The sequence below is a fragment of the Garra rufa genome, chromosome 21, assembly GCF_049309525.1.
Source record: "Garra rufa chromosome 21, GarRuf1.0, whole genome shotgun sequence".
NCBI lineage: Eukaryota > Metazoa > Chordata > Actinopteri > Cypriniformes > Cyprinidae > Garra > Garra rufa.
Window position 1 is genome coordinate 6,821,511 of NC_133381.1, and position 15,832 is coordinate 6,837,342.

Below are 15,832 nucleotides of genomic sequence, written 5' to 3' on the forward strand. Positions count from 1 at the left end.
AAAAATATACAAAGGAGTATTTATATTTAGCAAGGATGCTTGAAATTGATCAAAAGTGATGATAAAGGCATTTTTTAGTGTTACAAAAGATTTCTATTTTGGTTAAATACTATTCCTCTGAACTTTTGATTCATCAAAAAAAATCTATTATGTTTTCATCTTAATAATAATATGTTTTTGAGCATCAAATCAGAATATTAGAATGATTTCTAAAGGATCTATTTTAACTTTATCAAATAAATTTTATTTTTTTTAAATATTTTGACTTTATTCTCGTAATTTCATCGAAAAGACTAAATATTTCAAGACATGACGAAATACGTGAATAGTCAAAATATTACAAGAATAATGTTGAAATATTTCGAAAATAAAGTCAATATTATGAGAAAAAAGCCAAAATATTTTGAGAATAAAGTCAAAATATTTCGAAAAATAAAGTCGAAATATTGCGACTATATTCTCATAATTTCGACTTTTTTTTTTAATATTTTGACTTTATTCTCGTTATTTCGCCTTTATTTCCTAAATATTTTGACTTTATTCTTGCCATTTCGCCTTTATTTTTTAAATATTTTGACTTTATTCTCGTAATTTCATCGAAAAGACAAAATATTTCAAGAAATGTCGAAATATGTGAATAAAGTCAAAATATTACAAGAATAATGTTGAAATATTTCGAAAATAAAGTCAATATTATGAGAAAAAAAACCAAAATATTTTTAATAAAGTCAAAATATTTTTAGAATAAAGTCGAAATGTTTCGAGAATAAAGTCAAAATATTTAGAAAAATAAAGTCGAAATATTGCGACTATATTCTCGTAATTTCGATTTTATTTTTGAAAAGGCTCTTGTGACTGGAGTAAAAATTTAAAAAAAAATCAACTTTGAAATCACAGGAATAAATTATTTAAAAATGCTTTTAAATAGTTAAAATATTTCAAAATTTTACAGTTTTTGCTGTACTTTGAATCAAATAAAAGCAGGTTTGCTGAGGAAAAAAATACCACTTTAAAAAAAAAAACATTAAAAATGTTACTGTTCAAAAACTTTTGACTGGTAGAGTATACAAAAAAGCAATGAATATTGCTGAAAAAATTCTTATAAAATGAGCAAATCATATGGGTTTGGAACAATGGCAGATTTTTTTATTTTTGAGTGAACTATTCTTTTAATGCATACTGAAAAAAATAAATGACCTTTCAGTATTGAAACACACCCAAGTACATTAGTAATGAGAGTTTCTGCATATGTACCTGTGGTTTTATTCATTCTAGTATTGCCAGCATTTTGTATGTTCCATTATGCAAGCACTATTGAAACCTTCACTGTGGAGCAAACTCAGTCCAGCACATTGTTTTGTTATCGCTCGGGACCTTAGTTATGCATTCGCTCTATTCCACGATCATGGTTATTTCCAAAAAAGAAATCGACATTCATAATACAGTTGTTTTTTTTTCTAACAAGGCTGTAACGGGTTAGAAACAATTTTGCCAGGGTTATGGTATTAACATGAACAGGAAACCTGTTTGAAATGTTCTCAGGTATGTCAGAACCAATGATTATATGTTTGCATGGAGGAGAATGGAGATGGTAGACATTGGGTCGTTCGATCTTTAGGACTGTTACTTAGCAAAGAATAGATCAATATTAGAGCGGGAGGTGCCTTAGTTTTCTTAGATCGGTGTACACTGGTCAGTGTAGGTAGAACGGACTAGAATGAGAGGAGGTTTTTGTTATGAGACACATTCACACTTGCATTTCACGTGAGGATTTGGTTTGCCTTGTTAGTGAATTGCTACTCCATATCATGTCATTTCTTCTTGACTTTGATTTTTGTAAGACTATGTACAGATTTGCATGTCATAGGTGTAATCACTTGTTTTAAGGACTGTACGGCTGGATTGTTTCGTTTATTGTATTTTATTGACCTGTGTGGTGTGAATGCTTGGGATGTGAACATGAATTACCCCATACTGCAATGTAGACCTTTTCTTATTTCTTTCTCTTTTTTTTTTTTTTTTTGCACAAATGTATTTAAGGTGGAATACTGTTATTTGTATTGGTTTGGACACCACTTTTCACATGGAAAGCTCATTATTCAATAAAATTGGGAACTACAGAACGTTTTTACAAAAGCTTTATTTGAAATCTTGCATGACGCTATAACTGGAGTTTATGTCTACACATTCAACAGATAGCCACGGTTAAAGTGCTATGTTGTTCCTCATTAGTAAAGTGGACAGAAGAATCGAGTATGGAAAATCAAGTGTACTTGGGAAACCGAAGGCAAAGGTACAGCAGAAGCAGATCAGAAATAAAAAGCTTTTACAAAGCTCAGGTCCAAAGTCACATGTTTAGGCACTGAGTACCACTGTAATCTCATCCAACACGTAAACAGAAACACTCAACTTCACTTTTAAAGCGGCTTGTAAAACAGAGCACAATTCATGAAAGTTCAACATTATGTATATTCAAGGCGTTTCGTGCAGAAATGGCCTGCTGAAGTTATGACGTTTTAGTGCCACCTTTAAAAAAAAAAAAGAAATCTAAGATTATGAGAATAAAGTCAATGTTTTGAGAATAAAGTCAAAATATTTCAAAAAATAACGTAGAAATTACGAGAATAAAGTCGCAATATTTCAACTTTATTCTCGTAATTTCAACTCTACTTTCGAAATTTTTAGACTTTATAAATAATGTCAAAATATTGCGACTATATTCTCGTAATTTTGACTTTATTTTTTAAATATTTAGACTTTATTCTCATTATTTCAACTTTATAAATGTCAAAATATTTCGAAAATAAAGTTGAAATTACGAGAATATAGTCGCAATATTTAGACTTTATTCTCGTCATTTCGACTTTAATTTCAAATATTTCGGCTTTATAAATAATGTCAAAATATTGCGACTATATTCTCGTAATTTTGACTTTATTTTTTAAATATTTCGACTATTCTATTATTATTATTTTTTTCAAAATATTTCGACATCATTCTTGCCATTTTAACTTTATTCGTAATTTCAACTTTATTTTTTTTAATATTTTGACTTTATTCTCAAAATATTTAGTCTTTTTGACGAAATTACGAGAATAAAGTTAAAATTACAAGAATAATGTAAAAATATTTTGAAAATAGTCAAAATATGAGAATAAAGTAAAAAATTACAAGAATAATGTAAAAATATTTTGAAAATAAAGTCATAAGAATAAAGTAGAAATATTTCGAGAACATAGTATTTCAACTACATTCTCGTAGTATTTCTACTTTATTCTCATAATATTTTGACTTTTCTCATAATTTCGACTTTGAGAACAATGTCAAAATATTTCGAGAACAAAGTCGAAATTATGAGAAAAGTCTAAATATTATGAGAATAATGTTGAAATATTTAGAAAAAAAGTCGAAATACCATGAGAATATAGACAAAATATTTCAAAAATAAAGTCGAAATTATGAGAATAAAGTTGAAATACCATGAGAATAGTGTCAAAATATTTCGACTTTATTCCCGAAACCTTTTGACTTTATTCTCGTAATCCTACATTTTATTTTTACCGTGCCACTAAAACGCCATCATATGAAATATTCATGAAGCAACATTAGAGAGAAGCACCATTTACAAAGCTTAAGACTCCTGTACACATGGGCAGAAAAGCATCGAAGTATGCAATGTTCTGAAAGTCAATATTTGCAACCCATTTGAACTCTGTAATGCGAAGAAACCGCAGGTCAAAGTGATCTGATGACGTGATGAGGTAGACAACCATCGAGCGGCTGAACAAAAGCACATCAGGTGTTGGTGAGGATTCTGGTACGTCATTTCTCCATGCCTTCTCAGCCAAACTACCACAAACAGAAACAAAATCCAGCTTGCCAGAGGCACAAAAGCGCTGATCCTCCCTCTCTTTGAGCAGTCCTTCAGCTTCCAAGAGTTTGAAACCTGATCTCTAATGGGACAGGCATCAGTCTTCGAGAGTCACAGATCCATTAACTCTTTAAAGCGGGTTGTGTGATGGATGCATTGGGGAAAACTCCCGTCGGACAGCTGCGGCCCGTCCTGCACATGCGCTAAACTTCATCTGGCAGATCCTCGCGGTATCAAAGAAAACATCAGATGGTGACAAATCCTGTCAACACACATGCATCGAGTTTCTGATTCCCCTGCCGCTGCCAAAACGCATGTCTGTCTGTTAGCGGCTACTTTTGTTTCAGTAGGCTGAGGCGAGTCTCCGGGTTACGCGCTCGTCCCGTCGTCCTCCGCGACGCAGTTCATACTGGATCCGTGCGTGATGCTGGCGGCCGGAGCGTTGCTCAGGTCTCTGGCGCTGCCGTGTCTGGACTGGCTGTCGAGGCGGTGGAGGCTGCCGTGATGGGACAGCTGCTCGTTGAGTCGCGGCATGCTCCCGTACGCCGGGCGTTCCTCCATGCCCCTGTGGCTGGAGGGGGTGAACCTGTGTTCAGAGAGAAAACCGACAGGTTATTTAAGTTCAGGTTTTTTTTAAACACGTTGCTCAACGTGTTCAAGCATGCATTGCTGTATGACAATATCTGAGAGCAGAGGCTTCAAACTTGGGGTCAGGGTTATATATTCCATTATGTATACATGTAGTTATTTAATATATATATATATTATGTGTGTGTGACCCTGGACCACAAAACCTGTCTTAAGTAGCATGGATATATTTCTTGCAATAGCCAACAATACACTGTACAGGTCAAAATGATTGATTTTTCTTTTATGCCAAAGTCATTAGGATATTAAGTAAAGATCGTGTTCCATGAAGATATTTTTTAAATTTCCCATCACAAATATATCAAAACTTCATTTATTTGATTTGTAATATGCAACTTAATTCGGACAACTTTAAAGGCATTTTTCTTCATTTTTTTGCACCCTCAGATTCCAGATTTTTAAATAGTTGTATCTTGGCCAAAATTGTCATATACTAACAAACCATACAGCAATGGCTTATTTATTTTAGATGATGTATAAATCTCAATTTCAAAAAAATTTACCCTTATGACCAAGGTCACATATTTTAATATAAATGTACAAATTTATATCCATAGGGACCATGTGACGTCACTGTGCTTTATCGCCGCCATTTTTGTGTCCGCGCTACCTATTTCAGTCTATGGTCACAGCTGCCACAACTACCAGAGGAAGATCAACAAAACTCCCAGAATGTTCAGAACAAGGATACAATATGCCCGGGATCTGATATTCTGTTAGCTGTAACAACAATCATCAGAAAAAAAACCTAACTTCAGTTTTATTCGATCTCAGCAGTGCTTGAAGTGGGTCGGTATGCATACAGTATAGCCTTTAGTGTACCGGTGTCATTCACGCAGGTGCTTTTCACAGCAAGGGTGTTTTTTTCGGCACAACAAGAGTAGTGGAATAATAATTAATTATTGAATAAGATTGTGAATCAGTACATTATAACCAAAATAATGCCTTAATGAAAAGAAGCATTTTTTTGCGATTACATCATTTTGAACCGATCAAAGAAAGCAATCGAACAGTAAGTTCAAAACAGTGCTAATGCAGAGAATAGTGACTTACAGTACATCCAGATGCCGTACATTATTTGTTTCAGTGTGTATTTGGCTTAAGAGCAAGATTATGTTTTAGATTATGCAGTGTTTAGTGAATTATGAAAATTAAATAATAAACGCTAAACTATTGTACTACATAGCGTTCGTCATTGCAACGCCTGCAGTACAGTATATACATGTAAAAAGGTTCTCAAAAATAATTTGTTTTGCTAAAACTATTTAGGTACAATTACTCTAAAAATTATTTGTCATACAAAAATGGCACACAAGTTACACACAAACCATCGTCCCGAGTAAATGGTACCATTGTGAATTGTGACTGGCTGCACAAGTGGTGTAATAAACTAAACTAAAATGTTATTGCAGCCATATAGCTTGAATGAATACAAATGCATATTTTAAATAAAGAAATCTCTTGCTTTTGGTGCTTGAATTTGTGCTTTAATAATGAGATTCAGGTTTAGGAATACACAAGACGTGAAAGACTTCTTCCCTCAGGTATATTTTATGTTTTCTTGGCTTGCTGGTTGTTGGGCTTATGCTCAATAATCACTTTTTTTTTTTTGCATTTGCCAAAACTAATTTGCCGAAATCTAAGCGCGGACTGAGGGTGCCGTCAGCGCGAGTCCCGTTCGCTGTGAAGTAGTGACCAGGATTCTTCAAGGTCTTAAAGCCTTCATCGAGCGACTACGTTCACAATAATTTACACTTTTTGTGTAAACATAAAGCATACATACCTAAAAATACAATCAAGTCAAATACACAGTGCGGGAAGTAGTAGTAAAAAGTAATTTATTATTTCAATTTATTATTGAATCTCATTTAGATGCGCTGTGTCTGTTGTCATATCGGACACAAATATGGCGGCGAGCATAGCGGAAGTGACGTCTTTGGTACCCATGAATAATAAAATGTAATAATAGGAATTTATATCTAAAATGAAAATTTTATAAAGTATATTTTTATACACTATATTTGTGTTTTACTTAATGAGGAGTGTAAATATAATTTATTTATAATTTTTTTTCTGCAAAAAAATGAAATGTATATGTATGTGTGAGAGTGTGTGTGTGTGTGTGTGTGTGTGTATATTCCATACACATATTGGGGTTATTTAATATATTTTGATATAAATTTTAAACATTTTGCAAAATTCTGTCTGAAAAAGAAATGACTTGAGTGGAAATATGTTAAATCTACATTTTAGTTTTATAATGTAATTTTTCATAATTTAATAATATAGAATTGTGTATGTATAATTTATATGTGTACACGCACACACTTTTACACATCTACTAAAATGATATATTATTAAATTATTTTAAAAGAAATAATTTTTTTTTTTAAAGTTAAACATTAATTTAAATGTTCAAAATTTGGAACATTTAAATTTTTTTATTTCTTACAAAAAAAAAAAAAAGACAGAAATTGACATTATGCCTATTTCTTTCTACTTACTAACAATGCTCTAATGATACCTAAATATTTTCCAGATATTTTTTACACACTGTATCTTTATGGTTGGTATCTTGGTAGCTCCAAGTTTTTCTTTATACATGAAAATATATAGCTGCCTTTTTAATTTTTTTAGGGAGTACATTTCGAGGGACCCCTGTCAAGTCAAGTACATTTTTTTGTACACTATTTAAATAAGTATACTATATGTATAAGCGTATGTGGATCAGCATATTTAGGGGCTTTTGGCATAAAAATGCTCGAAGCCGAGCTAAACTGCTTAACTGACCTGCCGTCTCTGGAGCGATGCAGGCTGCCATGATAGCTGCTCATCTTGCTGTGGACGCTGCTGGCTTTGCTCCGCACGTCGTCCAGCATGGCCAGGTGTGTGGAGGAGGCGTGGGTGGACGTGCCCTGAGTGGACGTCCCGCGGGACTTACGGATGATGGGAGTGTTCGGGTCTCGCAGCAGAGACTGAGCAAAGTCTGGCTCCTGCAGAACCTGCCGGCTCTCGTTCACCACGCCACTGCTGCATACCGACGACAAACACATGTACTCATTTAGAATATATACATGCCAACAAGGTCAAATCTGTTTAAATGTAGATAACCATTTAACTCATATACAGGACGCCTAAGTTTACTTTACAATATTACAATTAAATCCTACCGTAATCATGACAAACTATATAGCATTGGAAAGGTCTAAGACTCCTACCATTTTTTTGGTTACAAATTATGTAGAAACAGTAACAGATTAATTAATGACATAGTTATATACCATTTGCTCAAGCTAAAAATCTCAAGATTCATCCTGTGAAAACCATTTTGAAATTGGACATTGCGTTACCATAAAAATGGTACTTCAAATCTTTTAGCAGTCAAAACTTTTTAGAATCTCGACAAAATACATATCGCTGGAAAGATCTAAGTCTCAAAATTCCATATTTGGCGGTATTTTGTGATAATATTGAGAGAGAAACTGATAAAAATCCAATGGTGTTTGGGTGGCACCTGGTGGCGTTTACCTGACCTAAACAGAATCGCGCTACACATTTTTTTTTTTTTTATGTTTTAGTAACTTTGTTTTTATATTATTATTTTTTTTTTTTTGGCGTTTATATAGTATTTATTTTTAGTAATTTTTTGTACTTTTAGTACTTCAATTTAAACGAAAAAGAGAAATGTTGCCTTGAAATCTAGCTGAAATAAAAATATTTTTCATTTTTTTAAAAGCATTTTTTCATTTTAATGTTTTAGTAATTCTGTTGTTTTTATATATATTTTTTTATTTCTATAGTTTTTAAGTTTTAGTTTTTTGGTTAATTGAATATAATTTACTTTAATTTAAATTTTGTGCTAGACATATTATTAATAGAAATTGATAGATTTGTAACAGAAATACATCAAAGAAAAATTCAGTGGATTCGGTGCCGTTTTTTGGTATAACACCTAAACTGAATTGCGTAAGAACCTCAATTTTTTTATATGTGACCTTGGACCACAAAACCAGTCATAAGGTTAAATTTTACAAAACTGAGATATATACATCATATGAAAGCTCAGTAAATAAGCTTTCTATTGATGTATGGTTTGTTAGGATAGGACAATATTTGACCGAGATACATCTATTTGAAAATCTGGAATCTGAGGGTGCAAAAAAATCTAAATACTGAGAAAATCACCTTTAAAGTTGTCCAAATTAAGTTCTTAACAATGCATATTACTAATCAAAAATTACATTTTGATAGGTTTACAGTAGGAATTTTACAAAAAAATCTTCATGGAACATGATCTTTACTTAATTTCCTAATGATTTTTGACATAAAAGAAAAATCAATAATTTTGACCCATACAATGTATTTTTGGCTATTGGTACAAATATACCCCAGCGACTTAAGACTGGTTTTGTGGTCCAGGGTCACATATGTTAAAATATGTGTTTAGTGTTGTTCATGTCTACAATCTGGGAATGTTTTCTCCTGTGAAGTGAAGCAGGATGAGGAAGGTACTGTAAACTCACTCTTTACGCCTGCGGCCGTGAAAGAAGCTGGCCCACTCGAAACAGGTCTTCTTACTGCCCACCCAGAACACCGACGGGATCCCAACCACCAGCACCATCAGGTACTTCATGAGGAACAGGACGAGGTCAGGCCTGCTGGTTTGCTCCACCTACACACAGAGATAGACGATCATCATCAGTCCTCTGGAAGAGCTTCCCTCAGGCTCTCACACAATACAGCACACTTATATACTTCACCATTTTCAGGTAGATTTTAGTATCATTCACATACCATTAGTGTTTCTGAAACAAGTTTTAATTTTTAGGTGTTTCAATTTTAATGTTTTAGTAACTGTCTTTAGTCATTTTTCTTTTTGTTGTATGGATACAGATTTTATATAGCGTTTAAATTGTTTATATAGCTTTAGTTTTAGTTTCATTTATTTTATTATTTTCTGTTACTATTTTAATGTTAAAGATAGTCGGGGTTTTTTAAATTGTTATTTTAGTATTTTCTGTTTTAATTTTTATTGTCATGTTTTAATTTTGTGTCTACATTAAGTTAATACAATATTTAATTTTTAGTTTTAGTTAAAGTATTTTCTTCATTTTAATGTTTTAGTCATTTTGTTGTGTTTTATATTATTTTTTTATAAATTTATACAAGTTTTACTTTCTTTAGTTAATTTAGTGTTTTTTATTTATTTTTAATTGTAACATTTTTAGTTATTTTGTTGTGGGTTATTTTTTAGGTTTAGATGTTTTAGTACTTCAAGTTTAAATAAAAAAGGAAACTTTTGCCTAAAATAAAAATATAGTAATTTTGTAATTATACATATTTAAATATCTATAGTTTTTAAGTTTTAGTTAGTTTAGTGGTTTTTTTTTTATTTTTTTATTTTAGTTTTTTTAGTTTTTTAAATGTCTATATAGTCTTTATTTTTAGGTTTAGGGCTTTTAGTACTTCAATTTAAATGAAAAAGGGAAATGTGGCCTTGGAAACTTGCTGAAATTTTTTTTTTATAATTTTTTATAGTATTTTACTTTATTTTAATGTTTTAGTAAATTTGTTGTGTTTTCATATATTTTTTAATTGATTTAGTGTTTTTTTATTTGCTGTTGTGAGTTTATATTATTTTTTTAAGAATATCTATAGTTTCTAAGTTTTAGTTAATTTAGTGTTTTTTTATTTTTATTTTTAATTTTAATATTTAAAGTTTTTTGTTTTCATTTTTTAATAGTATTTTCTTCATTTTAATGTTTGTAATTTTACTGTTTTATTTTTTTAATGTCTATATAGTTTTTAAGTTAGTGTTTTTTTTAAGTTAATTTAATGTTTATTTTTAATTTTTAACATTTTAGTTATTTTATTGTTTTTATCTTTTTTTTTTTTAATTTTTTAATGTCTATATAGTCTTTATTTTTTTAATTTTAGTTACTTTAGTACTAGTATTAAACTTGGACTTGGAAACTTACTGAAATTTATAATGTTTATATTATATTTATATTATTTACTTAATGATAACCCTGATTCACATGCACCATGTACAAAATCCAGATAAATATGGTTGTCTCGTCTCATCTGAATGTTCATCTTCACTTTTAAAACACTGCAGTGTACATGGCCATATTTTCTCCCTTTAGAAGTGTGTGTTTAAACATGCTTGAGCTGAGGTGTGTATCCGTTGGCTCGTTCAGACGGCACAGCTCGCTGCTCACACACAATCCTGCTTTATCTGCTGAGCACAAGCCACAACAACAACGGCCTGTTCTCCTGCTCTTCCTCTGACAGGAGCTCCTGCTTCAAGAACCTGATGCTGCACTCAGGCATATGTCACTCACACACACACACACACACACACACACACACACACACACACACACACACACACACACACACACACACACACACACACAGCGCTAGCGGCCACCACAGATGATGAGAACATGTACAATCTCTGCAGGGTGTCGTCAGATAACATGGGATGAAATCTAACGTCATTAACATACACTGATTCATATTCACAGAAAAACACTAATGTATGCTGCCTTCAAGACATGGCAGGATTATCATATTTGCAAGAAGGATAAAACTGTCTGCCAAATGCATAAACAGGAGAAAACTGAAAATGCATTTTCCCAACTGAAAATGTGGATGAATCTATAATGCAAAGTAAATTGGTCCAAATTAAGTAGTTAACCTGCTTCTATCCAAAGTGACTTTTATCGCTTTCAAGGTATATAATAAAAAATAAGGTATTTTTAATGAAGAAAAATATAAAACTGAGAATAAATAAATATTAAATGGCTTATATGATCCAAAATTATGAGTATATTAATATGCATCAACATAATAGACACTAAATATTGTAATAAAATAAAAATAAAAAAAAAATTTATATCATTGCTTACATTTTTAATTTTCATAAATAAAATAATTTTTATATTAAATATTATTACAGCAAAAGTGAAAAAAACACTAATTTTTATAACACTTTTTCGTTTCTATTATGCTGACACATATTACGTTTTTCTACTTTTTCTGTAATAATATTTAATATAAAAATTACTTCATTTTTTATTTTTAGCAATAAAATATAATTTTTATATTAAATATTATTAGTAAAATTTAACTTAATATGCATCAACGTAATTGAAACTAAAAAAATCTAATAAAAATAAAATAAGATTTTTTTTTTTTTTAAATTACATTACATTTTTTATAAATAAAATAAGATTTTTTATATTAAATACTATTACAGCATAAGTGAAAGGCATAATATATGTCAATGTATTAGGAACAAAAAATTGTTATAAAAATAAAATAAGAAATAAAATTGATAAAAAATACACAATTTTTATAATGTTCCGCTTAATTTTTTATAAATAAAATAAAGTATTTTTTATTGAAAAACAAAATATGAGTAAACAAAATAGAAACTAAAAATTCTAATAAAAATGTAAAATAAAATTTACTTAAAAAACTTTTTTGAAAACTTTACATAACTTTTCATTTTTAGAAATAAAATATAAAGTATTTTTATATTAAATATTATTACAACGTAATATGTCAACATTATAAAAAAAGCTGAAAATTGTAATAAAAAAATAAATTATTTATTACAAAAAACACTAATTTTTTTTTTTTATATAAATAAAATATAACGTAATTTTTATTAAATTAATTAACATTATTATTAAAAGTTTTTTAAATATTATTACAGCAAAAGTTAAAAACGTAATATGCGTCAACATAATAAAAACCAAAAATTGTCCAGGTAATATTTTACACGTGTCTTGATCTTTATGAATTTAATCTGTTTGAATTTAATAAAAAATACTTTATATTTTATTTCTAAAAAATTTGAAATTTTTTAAAAATTAGTGTATTTTTTAATCAATTTTATTTCTTTTTTTATTACAATTTTTAGTTTGTTACGCTGACAAATTGTTTTTCACTTTTGCTATAATAATATTTAATATAAAAATTACTTTATATTATACCTATAAAAATAAAAAATATGTAACTTTAGTGTAAAATTTGTGTATTTTTTATCCGTTTGATTTCTTATTTTAATTAGTTTCTAATTTTATAGTTTCTAATTCTAATAAACTGGAAAGCGGCATTAATTCTGCTTGATGACGCTTTTGAATGACTAAAAACTGTAATTATAGCTACACATCCACTTCTTTAGCATAAACCAGGATATCTTCACTTCAACAGATATTGGTGTGTGAATGACAGACATCCTCACTCCTTTAAGTGCATTACTTAAACATACTCAGGAACCCTCACTAATGAGTGAATAACACATGATCAGACTGAGAGCATGACCTCACAGACTGACACCCAGTGTGTCTCTCATGTAGAGCCAATCAAAGGCCTGAGCTTTTGTGAGTCAGTCTCCGTGCTGTGAGGTAATGACAGGCCTGAGCACCTTTAATCACAGCGGGAGGGGGTCTGTCCTTCAGCTCAAACTCCTGCATCACACGGATCTCCCCTCGCCATTGTTCTCCAGAGCGCTACAGGAGCCGAGCCACCACAATACAGCCAGCACAGCGTGACTTAACAAGCCCAATGATGAAAGACACCAAGAGAGAGAGATGCATTGTATCTGAAAAGCAATCTTGCGAAACTACACCTGACACAGGGCTGGGCAACAGGCAGTATATTACAGACATAAATCACTGCTAATATAAAAATTATACCAATATAAAAAGAGAAAAGACTTTAAAAAAATATATATAGCATTTTTGTTATTACCTTAAAAGAAATGTAATTTTTAGATTTTCATTTTAATGTTTTAGTAGTATAGATTTTATAAAGGTTTTATTTTAGAAGCTTTTTTGTAATTTGTATTCTTTTTTATTGTCTATATTTTTTTTTATTAAATTGTAGTTTCAATTATTTTTGTATTTTTAGTTTTCATTTTAAATTTAGTGTTTAGTCAGTTTGTTGTTTTTTAACAAGCCTATTTATTTTTTATTTTTGTGTAATTTTTTATTTTTAGTATTTTCTGTTTTCATGTAACGCCATTTTTTCTAGTTATAGTATTTTCTCTGTTTAAAACATTTTGTTTTTATATAATAAAAAAATCTATAGTTTAAGTGTTAGTTTTTTAGTTAACTTTTATTATTTTTTCTAACATTTTTTTAATCTATATAGTCTTATTTTTTTAGCTAAATGTAGTACCTTAATTTAAATGAAAAATGGAAATGTTGCCTTGAAAACTTGCTGAAAGTTTGTATATAGTATATAGTCATTATTCATTTATCATACAACAAATATGACATTTAAATATTTAATAATGTGTTAATAATATATTTTGATAATATACTTAATAAATTTTCATGAGGCATTTTTATGCTTTTAATATTTTAGACAAAATATATGGTGATATATATGAAATTTTAATGAAAATATATATGAAAAAAATCTATATCTATATCTATATATATATATATATATATAATATGCATAAAATAATAACATAATATAATAATCATAAAAATATGTAATATCCTATCTACACATTAATCTATATATATATATATATATATATATATATATAGATCAAATAATATATATATTATTTTTATTTCTTTAATATATATGGTATCGATATATTTTGAAATCTTTTTAATTTATTTAATATGCTCAAAAATGAAATCCTCATGTGGCATTTTTATGATCTTAATATATCAGTAAACAAATATATAGCATTAAATATTGCTGTATAATTGCTGCATTATTATGCACGTAATCAAAAATAAATGTGTGAAAAACGTTGTGCCTTTCTTCATTTACGGAAAACTGCAGAAAACATGCCCTTTAAGCTTGATTATTTTTTAGCTTTTTGATTTTTTTCAAGCATATAATCAAGAATAAATGTATTTCAGTATTTCATACATATGTATGTAGAGAGATTTTTTAAAAGATATTAAAAAAACTTTTAGATATAAAACATTTTATTTTTTAAACAATAACAAAAAAAATTGTAAATATGATAAAAAGGCTGTTTTTAACTAATAGATAATGCACAATATGCAATATTTTTTTTATTCATACCCATATATGAAAATAATCAAATAATATTTTTTGGGGTATCTCACCTAGTCCTAACAAACCATTTAGTGTACTGTTGCTAGTTCTGTCAGAAAGTAAAGGCACTGAACGGTTAAGTGTGAGGGTGAAGACGGAGATGATCGCCGGAGGGGAGGGGAGAGAATTACTGCATCACGTGACGCTGGGATCCGTTTATGATTGTGTGGAGGGAGAGGCCGAGCGGCTACGGTTACACTGTAATAAAAATGCCTCATGCATCACTGCGCTGGATCGTATCTCACCATCCATTCACTACACAACACAAAAGAACCGTTAACATTGATATCTGCTGCAAATGTGGCGCTTGCAGAAGGTTGCGATTACTACAATCATCTTCATTCAGTCTGTTAAAGCAAACCAGTTGTAGAGGAAATCAATCACACTTATTCTGCCTCAATGTTTGATGTCTCCATCTTCATAAATTATAATCAGAAATGCGGGTGCAACTTTAAATCATTTGTAATGGAGGAGATACACATTATAAATCAAATCTGTCTTTTCAAGTCCAATAACTTTTTATAAGCCTAGCTGCCAGAAACATTAATATGAGATCCAATATGAGCACTTAAAGATTAAACTATTAACTCAAAAACCCAAAACATTGTTGCCATAATTCTGAATTTAAAAATACATACATTATGATATATTAGATACAACCTTGTATAAAATATACAACCCTTCTTCTTCTCTTAGAATTATTCTCAATACCAATAAGCCAGAAAAATAAAAATAAAAAATGGTTTTCATGTTATGGCTGATAACTGATAAATGTCTGATTTTATTTTATTTTTTTTTTTCATTTTTTTCTGAAATAAATTATTTACAAATGTTTTTTTTAATTAAATTAAAAAAAGTGAAATAAAAACATTTAAATCATTTTAAACATATCAACTGAATTACAACATTACAACATTAATATACAGTGTGAAAAAAGATTTTCCTTATGAATTACATTTATTAACTTCATTTAGTGTTTAAATATTTACACTTGTTGACAAATGTCTAATTAGAAAAATACAGGAATTTTTTTGGTTTTGTTGTTGTTTTTAATTAAGTTAAAATTTTTATTGTACATATTTGTACGTTTTTTTTTATTTAAATATGGAAAATAATTAACAATAAAATATCCATTATGTATCCATTATGTATTTGAGAACAGTATTTTTTTAAGAAATTAATACTTTTATTTAGCAAGGATGCATTAAG

At 29.5% G+C, this 15,832-nt stretch overlaps 1 protein-coding gene across 1 annotated transcript in view; it reads right to left on the reverse strand.

Moving 5' to 3' along the window:
* Window positions 1-3,300: 3,300 nt before the first annotated feature.
* LOC141296274 (frizzled-3-like) overlaps window positions 3,301-15,832 on the reverse strand; it is a 36,246-nt gene continuing 23,714 nt past the window's right edge. The window contains exons 7-11 of the mRNA XM_073827539.1: window positions 14,869-14,878; window positions 12,952-13,044; window positions 9,043-9,191; window positions 7,310-7,549; window positions 3,301-4,457 (exon numbers count right to left, since the gene is read on the reverse strand). Coding sequence (XP_073683640.1) covers window positions 4,241-4,457; window positions 7,310-7,549; window positions 9,043-9,191; window positions 12,952-13,044; window positions 14,869-14,878 — 709 coding nt within the window. The 3' untranslated portion in view covers window positions 3,301-4,240. The remainder of the gene's footprint in view (window positions 4,458-7,309; window positions 7,550-9,042; window positions 9,192-12,951; window positions 13,045-14,868; window positions 14,879-15,832) is intronic.